At 41.3% G+C, this 9,532-nt stretch overlaps 1 protein-coding gene across 1 annotated transcript; it reads right to left on the minus strand.

Moving 5' to 3' along the window:
- Positions 1 to 373: 373 nt before the first annotated feature.
- On the minus strand, positions 374 to 7,742 carry LOC143283781 (15-hydroxyprostaglandin dehydrogenase [NAD(+)]-like). Its single transcript, XM_076590181.1, has 6 exons — positions 7,650 to 7,742; positions 7,163 to 7,286; positions 6,286 to 6,392; positions 3,963 to 4,055; positions 975 to 1,117; positions 374 to 536 (listed from the first exon to the last, which is right to left on the minus strand). Exons 1-6 carry the CDS (start codon positions 7,740 to 7,742, stop codon positions 374 to 376), a joined length of 723 nt encoding a protein of 240 aa, XP_076446296.1.
- Positions 7,743 to 9,532: the final 1,790 nt, after the last annotated feature.

A 9,532-nucleotide genomic window follows, 5' to 3' on the forward strand; every position in this document is an offset into this window, starting at 1 on the left:
AAGAAAAGGAGTAAAATAACAAAGTAACCAATATAGTAACATAAAACTTTAAGAATGCGATAACTGGAAAGAGAAAAAGGAAATATTAAAAGGTTGATACATAAAAACACACAACATAATAGCAACATAATTAGAAAATATTAAAAGGTTGATACATAAAAACACACAAAATATACCAACAGAACAATTTGTTCAGGCTAAAACCAAGGGAAAAAAAAGAAATAAATAAAACGAAAACGAAAATAAGGCAAGCAAGCGTGCACAACACGATCGACAAGTTCCGACTGCTCCAGTGGCTCAGTCAGTGTCTGTCTGCAGGCTGTGACCAGGCTTTTGACGTTGTTGAGGCATGGGCGGGACCTCCAACACTGGATTATTCAGGAATGAACTTGCCATCTACCAACGGATCGGAGACCTCATCCTCATCCACCAGTATCCTCTTGCGATACACCGCCTCCTTGCCCACCACCATGATCTTGCCATTGCTGTCCACGTCCTGAAGCATCTGCACGAAGGCTTTGGCCACCACCTCGGGTCTGATCAGTGTCAGGCAGCAGTGGTTTGAACAGACAGGGAGGAAGGGACGTAGGGGGTGAGATCTCTCTTTCTCTCTCACACACACTCACACACACACACGCGTGCGCGCGCGCGCACGCGCCATTTTCCCCTCCATTACTAAGATCACACTAACTCGATCACCTGTCCCTCAAGATACTGATCCTTTTGCAAACAATATTCTCCCTCCACATTTTTATTAGGCCCATCTCCCACTCCCCCTCACCATCTACTCTGACACTCAAAATACTGATTTTTCTCCATAATACAAATGACCATACTTACTCCAACGTGCCAATCATACGTGTCTAGAATGATATTCACTTCATCATCCTCTAATACTGAAATTACATATGCATATTTTTCTTCTTTAAAATTTTTTTTTATTAGCTTATACTTGAGACCGTAGTAATACTCACTCCTGCCAAATCGTTTTGGCGATATCTCGAAACTCCTGGACATTTTTCACTGCGCCTTCCTCTAAATCCAGCATGGCGGTATTCATGGCATTGGGACAAAGACAGCACCAGCGGACGCCCAAAGCTGACATTTCAGGATCCGCCTGAAAGCATCCTCTTCAAATGGGTGACGGATCTAGTTGCTGTTTCAGTATCATCTACCTATTATTCTGTTTAAAATTATGCACAGTAAAGCTGCAGGTATGGGCACACAAACATTCATGAACTACAAACACGCAGGCACGTACTGACACAAACGAAAACACGCGAGCTTGCATGCACGTGCACACACAACAAAAAACAAATATATCTTCTGTCGTGAAATTGTACACGGCTTTCGTGCGGATAGTCACTCGCCGGAAGTCCCGAAAAAAAGTAGTACGGAAATGGCAGACATCTTGTAGAGATGATAACAGAATAAATGCAGTGATTAGAGCACAAGAATAGGCTCAACTGTTATTTCTAGTGTGAGAGATGACAACACATCTTCTTTTTTGTCTGTGGGGTGTTTCCCACGTTCACTTGTATTTACGAGAGATATGTTAGGCCTGCGTGTTTAGATTCATGTCGAACTGAGCAAGTTCATGGCGGGTTGAGTTGTTGCAAGGAGTGAAATCCCTCTGTCCCGTGACAAGGTGGCAAGAAGAGAGCACTGCAACGCGGTATCCTTGGGGAATTCTATGTATCCAGTAGAATCAGATTCAGTCACACAACTTTGTCGAACATTCTCATTGGGAAAAAAAAAAATGTATATGAGGGCTTTGTTTAAAACGCCACAATAACATGATCATGACAAATTTAACAGAACAGCTACTGTGACATCATAATGACGATGATGGATGTGTGTGTGTGTGTGTGTGTGTGTGTGTGGTGTGTGTGTGTGTGTGTGTGTGTGTGTGTGTGTGTGTGTGACCCAGAATTTGAGACATTTTTGTGTTCTACATGGTAGGCATAATCAACGCTGGTGGTGGTGGTGGTGGTGGTGGTTTGTGTGTGTGTGTGTGTGTGTGGGGGTGATGACGATATTGCTGTGGTTGTTCATTTTGATGTATTGGTGTTGGAGCGCTAAGTAATGACCACCCGGTAGGCACACATCTTTTCCGGAGGTCAGCAATTGACAATGAATGTCAGTGTAAATAAACAATAGAAAGGCACTCACTGCACAGCTCGTGGTGTAGCCAACCATAGCATGTTTGGAAGCCACATAGACAGGAAACCAATAGAATCGGCTTAACCCTGCAAAAGAGATGAGATTCATAATCATTATGATGATGATGATGATGACGATGATGATCATCATCATTATCGCCATCATCATCATCACCATCATTTTACAGAGTGTTATAAAACCTGCCACATCAAGCTCTAAAAAGCCCTACAATGTCAAATTTGAAAAGCCCAGTCACATAAATGTACGACAAAAAAGTGCAGAAAAAAACACACACCAGCATTGAAGAATGATTCACAACACACGTAGCAAGCTACTCATCTCTTATATAGATGCAATGGTGTCCGGGGGGTACAGGATAGCAATAGGTGGAACAGAGCAGAGCTGCAGCAGGGGTACACAGGAAGTGGGGATAAAGTGACAGCTCAATGCAAACAGCAGCAAACAGGAACACACAGAGGCGTGTGGAGTAAAACTAGTTACCAACTCTTTTATTTATCAAACTTAGTGGAGAAGATGGAGGTAGTGTGTGTGAAAAACAACAACAAACAAACAAACAAAAAACAACAACAACAAAAAACACGAACAAATAGCATGCCAAATCTAGAATGGCAACAACGCAAATGAATGGTAAAATTGTGGCGTTAAGTGGTGACCTAATGGTAACAAGTCTGCCTATGAAGCGAGATAATATGAGCATACGGGATAGGGTTACACTCAAGGCCTGACAAAGCGCGTTGGGATACGCTGCTGGTCAGGCATCTGATTTGCAGATGTGGTGTAGCGTATACAGTTTTTTCCGTGACGCCTCCTGGAGTGATTGCCTAGAGGTAACGCGTTCGCCTAGGAAGCGAGAGAATCTGAGCGCGCTGGTTCGAATCACGGCTCAGTCACCGATATTTCACCCCCCCCCCCTCCACTAGACCTTGAGTCGTGGTCTGCACGCTAGTCATTCGGATGAGACGATAAACCGAGGTCCCGTGTGCAGCATGCACTTAGCGCACGTAAAAGAACCCACGGCAACAAAAGGGTTGTTCCTGGCAAAATTCTGTAGAAAAATCCACTCCGGTAGGAAAAATAAATAAAACTGCACGCAGGAAAATAAAAAAACAACAAAAAATGGGTGGCGCTGTAGTATAGCGACGCGCTCTCCCTGGGGACAGCAGCCCGAAGTTAACACAGAGAAATATGTTGTGACGAAAAAGAGAAACACGAAATACGAACTGATCCAACACATTGGCCAGAACTTTCTCTCCCCGCGCCCCTCCACTGTCAGTTCAGTGGTGGTCTGGACGCTAGTTGTTTTGGTGAGATTGGGTGGGGTGGGGGTCTGTGTGTGAGTGAAGTCTGAGTGAATGCCACAGGAAAGGAATGATGAGGGCCTAAAGGATCTACCTAGGTAAACAGCCTGTTGTGTAAATGACTGCTAGGCACTTGGTTAGAACTTGGTCTCTGGCTGAAGATAGTAGGCGTTGCATAAGGATCCTTACCAATGATTACCATTGGCTTTGGTGTCAGCATATGCACACTTTCGATGCGATTGTTTGGAGTCCAAATGCTCACATTGATTGACAGTCTTCATACATATTCCAGTAACGTAACAAGTTTTGGTGCTTTGGTTGATGTAATTTTGTTTCATTTCTTATGCATCTGATCTTTTGCAGTATTTGACTCTACGAGAAGACATGAAGCGTACATGAGGTAATAATTATATATTTTTAAACCAGGTTTTTTTTCCTGTTTCGCTCAACGTCTTTCATTAAAAGAGTAATCATACCAACAACAGACACTGTGTTGATGATGACTCCCCCTCTCCCACCCTTATCCCGCCTCATGTGTTCAAAGGCCAGCTGGCTGCCTCGTATCTGAGCCGTCTGGAAAAAAAGAACATATGAATACACATTTTAATAATAATAATAATAATAATAATAATAATAATAATAATAATAATAATAACAATAATGTACATTTATATTTCGCCCTTTCTCACAAAGAGGTCAGGGCGCTTTACACAAAAGAAAAATATCACAAGTAACATAAAACATTCATTCTCAAACTCTTTCTCAAAAACCCCTCCACTCCACTCACACTCTCCCTTTCCCACTCTACATACATCCAAAGTGAGCTGACATGAGTGGTGTTGGAGAAAAGGAAGCTGAGAGTACTTATAGATAGGTTTTAAAATGATGAGTCTTTAGTGATGAGCGAAAAGCAAAAATAGAATCAGATGCACGGATATGATGAGGGAGGTTGTTCCAGATGTGAGGAGCAGCAAAGAAGAAAGAACGTTCACCATAAGTTCTTGTATTGACAGGAAGAAATTTCAAAAGGTAACAGTCAGAGGAAGAGCGGAGATTTCGTGTGGGAGTGTAAACACTGTCAAAGATATAAAGACAAACACCAAATATTTTGATGCTGAAATAAAGGTATATTCACAGTTTGTTGGAATAATATGTCCTTACAAGTTTTTATTCATTCTGTTAACATTTAGTTCTGTCTCCGTCTGTCTCTCAGTTCTCACGTATCGTTTTCATTCTTTTCTTCTTCCCCCCCCCCTCTCACCCGCTCTGACACTCACTTCCACCTGATTGTGAGTGAGTACATGAGTGAGTGTCACGGCCGGACATAACTGACTCCGCTGTGACAATTTCGATCGCTACGTTTATATAGTTTTCTTGTGTAGAACCATCTTTAGACGATGCAGTGAGTTTTGATGTGTGTGTGTGTGTGTGTGTGTGTGTGTGTGTGTGTGTGTGTGTGTGTGTGTGTGTGTGTGTCCCAATTATGATCAGCTACGAAATAGATATGTTCCTAAAAAAATATCTGTGTCAAAAATCGGTTTTTAATTTTTGTAGTATGCTCTAAGGAGGCAAAAAAGTCATTTTAGCTGTAAGATGATTAGATTTACAAATGTTGCCTAGCTACACTTTTGGAGTTAAAACACATTTGTGTTTTCTCAACTTTTATGTGACATTGTTGTGTATTTAGAAATGCTTGTTCTGGGCATGAAAAGATTATTTTGCAGTCATCCTCCATACTCCAATAGGAGTGAAAGGATAATTCAAACTTGACACTTGAAACCTTTATGTTGTGTACGTTTCGGTGTAAAAAGCAGAGCAATCAGATAATTCATGATTTTCTTAGCTATAAATATGGCAAAATATGATCAAAGGGTTGACCTTCAGTGAGGTGTATATGCCAGTGATGCCTAAAACGACATCCTGTCAAGGTTGATCAAGTGACAGAGAGGGTTATATTTCTTCAGATTCCAACTGTTCTCAGTGACAAAATGTTGCTGACTGTCTGTCACTCATTGTCATTTTGTAAGCGTGATGCGAAACTGAATTTTATGTTGATTTTATGTTTGTACTATTGCTGGTTATATCACGTCATGTTTTCGTGTGTGTGTGTGTGTGTGTGTGTGTGTGTGTGTGTGTGTGTGTGTGTGTGTGTGTGTGTCTGTCTGTCTGTCTGTCTGTCTGTCTGTGTCTGTGTTTGTCCCACATTGTTCGTGTGTGTACGAGAGATTTGGTTGCGAGACTGTATCTGTTTCTGTGTCTCTGAGTGAGAGAGCGTTTGTGTGTGCTCGTGTGTGCGTACCGTGAAACGGACACGCTTGTAGATACTACTACTACTACTACTACTACTACTACTACTACTACTAATTCATAACTTTTCTATGGCGCGATATCCAGTACTAATGCTGCTCAAAGCGCCTTACATCACCGAGCCAGATAAGAACATAACATGAAACATTACAACAGCTCAATCAATACGTTCACAGAATGAATGAAAAAGCATGATCCACCAAACAATATAAATATCAAGTAAATAATGCTTAGATTAAAAAGAAATGTATTCCTAAAAAAACATACATTTTTTAGACACACACATACATGCACGCGCGCACTCGCACTCGCACTCGCGCGCGCACACACACACACACACACATACACACACACACACAAGCATGTCAATAATATATACATCAATAATATCCACACACTCATAGGGCGGAATAGAGAAATATGTGTATAGAGATGTAGTGCCAGACAGACAGAGTCTTCAGCAGAAGGTTTTCAGATGGTGGATCACTTGCTATACCGTATTAGTGGCGAGCATTTTCTCCCAATCTCTCTCATCCATGATTCCTGCGTTATTGGCACAGATGTCCACAGCACCAAACTTGCTGACAGCTGCTTCAAAAGCCGCTGTGGAATCAAGGAAATAATCAATCCAATCAATGATTCACTCAAACATTTACCAAAGAAACAAATCAATGAATAGATAACCACGAAACGTGCACACGTTAGCTTCAAAGACATTTGTACTGTAAAAAACAACAACAACAACAAAAACAACAACAAAAAAACACGTCAGCCTGTCGATACTGATCATTGATGAGTGCATTCATTCATTCCATTACCACATAGCTAAAGAAACGAATCAATCAATAGAGAACTACAAAACCTGCACACGTTAGCTTCAAAGACATTCGTACTGTGAAAAAAAAAACACCAAAAAAACAAAACACGTCAGCCGGTCGATACTGATCCTTGATGAGTGCATTCATTCATTCCATTACCACAGTGGCAATGAAGAAACAGAATGGTCTGGGTATTAAGTCAACAGAAATGTGCAGGTTGCAGCAATGCTTACTCTCAGGTAGGGTATCATATCTCTTTTAAAGGATGATAGTTTCACATATCGTGGTCTTTTGAGAGTATCGTGCATTCGTTGATACTCGGGAAAATAGCATAGACATTGCCCCATCTTTGACATTCTATTTTTTAATTGTTCCGTATCAAACTGTTTTTCATATAGATCTTTTTTGAACTTATCTCAAAATTTTCTTACTAGCACATATACTCATTTACTGTTGTACATATTTATTCGTTCTACTGTATTTTGTTCATTTATTCTTTTTTTCTTTGTTGCTATTCTCAGATGTAGGTACAGCTGGGGTGCCAAATGTCTCTACCTTTCAGCTGATTAGCGTCAGTGACATCACCCTTCACAAAGGCCACGTTGTCCGCTCCATACTGTTTCTGCAGTTCCTCTTCTGTCGCTTTGCCCACCTCAGTGTTGATACCGCAGAACAGAACCTGTCATAGTAACACACGTGAATTCAGTGAGTTGGACTTTGGCATTGATATCACACACAGAAAACTCCCCAGAACAATACACATTACGACAGTCAGATAGATTTTATCATGAGCCACAAGGTGCTGAACGCATGCTTATTTTGTCTACAAACAAGACGCACCAGTTTCACATATATACACACAATTGGACGAAAAACAAACGATGTTAAAAACAATAACCTCAAGGAAAAGATAACTGTCGAACTAGTGTGGTCGCACACACACACACACACACACACACACACACACACACACACACACACACACACACACACACACATCTGTTAGTTGTGTAATGGGCCAGCTGTTTTTCCACATACATACCTTGGCTCCTTTTTCAAGCAGGGCGGCAGTGGCACAACGTCCGAATCCTTGTGACCCCCCAGTGAGAAACACTCCCCGGCCAGAAAGATCCATCTTTGGGCGTTTCTGTGGTATCTGTATAAATTGCACTGACTCTGACAAAGGTGTGTGTGTGTGTGTGTGTGTGTGTGTGTGTGTGTGTGTGAGAGAGAGAGAGAGAGAGAGAGAGAGAGAGAGAGAGAGAGTGGGCGGGGGGTGGGGGGTGGGGGGTGGGGGGGGGGGTCAGTGGGGCCCTTGTAGGTCCATTTTTGTCGCCCCATTTTTTGTTGGCGATAAACCGTGTCTTCCTGGATGGCAAATGGTGCCGACTATGTACATAAATGCCCTGATATCGACGTGGCGTTTTATGTCTCAGCGGTTAGCTTTCTTGTTTCATTGTCTTTCATGTTCCTCTGCAAGTCAGGCAGGATTATCTAGGGGCGGTGTTGCTCAGACAGTTAACTCACTCAGTACGGCCAGTCCTCTCTTCTCCTCTACACAGACACCTCGGATGTCCAGTGGGTGTCTCAATGACCCAACCTTTAGCTTCCGTCGTCAGAATTGTGGTATTCTTTGTCAACATTCACCTCTTCAGTATAAGAGCCTTCCGCTTGCAATATTTTGATGGTGGTAATTGGGGGTGAAACGCTGTTAACGTCGTCTCTTTCGCCGTTCGTATGGAGAGAGTTACAGTTCATCACACTCGAGAAAGAAGTCGCAGCAGAGGCTTTTAAAATTTTTTTTTTTATCTCATCCAGTCACAGTCACTCACGACGGTCATAATGCCAGCTGCCAGGACATCTGTGTAGGTAGCGACCTATTAGTGTTTGTTATGGTGGTGATCATGGTGAAAGGTATGCATCGCGATTATAGTCTCCTGAATACAAATCCTAAGATATACATTGTTACAAGTGTCAGAGCTGTTGGGACTTGACCAGGACTGTCTTTTGGTTTGACAAAAAGTCTCAGCTGATCTTTTTTTAAATTATTTTTTTTAAATTATTTTTTTTAATATAGTCAAGCCAAAACGGTTGAAACAGAAAATGAGTTGTTGAAAACTCTCCCATCAAACATGTCTGAGTATATGTTTTACTCTGGTAAAAGTATATTTGTAAACACATGCAGAGAGAGAGAGAGAGAGAGAGAGAGAGAGAGAGAGAGAGATTCAAAAAATTTATTACTCAAGGATAAAGATTTTAGGCATCGCCCAGTCTTCCAATCTGTCCTTGTGACAACAATAACAATAACAACATTAACGATAACGACACAACAATAACAATTTTGTTAACATTGCTACATATACTGCTACTACAACGAAGAATGATCACCATCATCATCATTAACATCGTAAAAAGTAATAAAACGAACGCATTCACACATTTATATCCATACACATGCACACACTCTCTCCACCCAACACACACACACACACACACACACACACACACACACACACACACACACACACACAGAGAGAGAGAGAGAGAGAGAGAGAGAGAGAGAGAGAGAGAGAGAGAGAGAGAGAGAAACATATAGCGGACATAAAGAAAACAGAGAAACACATATACAAAAGTGATTAATTTGCTGATGCAAATGTTACAGGTAATAACATCCAATTTACAGGCGAACAAGTAAAAACATTAAAGCACGAAGGTAGAAATAAAATAAATTCACTGCATGTAGGTATGGATACAAACTTCACGAAAAAAAGCATGATTTTTGTCTTTTTTAGCTGATTTAAAAAAAGAAGAAAAAAAAAAGCTTTGTGGGCCTATTGTTTGTGGAGCAGAAGTTCTCGTATGCTTGATTTGAAGGAACGTAATGAATCGCACGTCTTAATGAACGAAGGAAGAAAGTTCCAAACA

Source organism: Babylonia areolata, chromosome 1 (genome assembly GCF_041734735.1).
Source record: "Babylonia areolata isolate BAREFJ2019XMU chromosome 1, ASM4173473v1, whole genome shotgun sequence".
Classification (NCBI taxonomy): domain Eukaryota; kingdom Metazoa; phylum Mollusca; class Gastropoda; order Neogastropoda; family Buccinidae; genus Babylonia; species Babylonia areolata.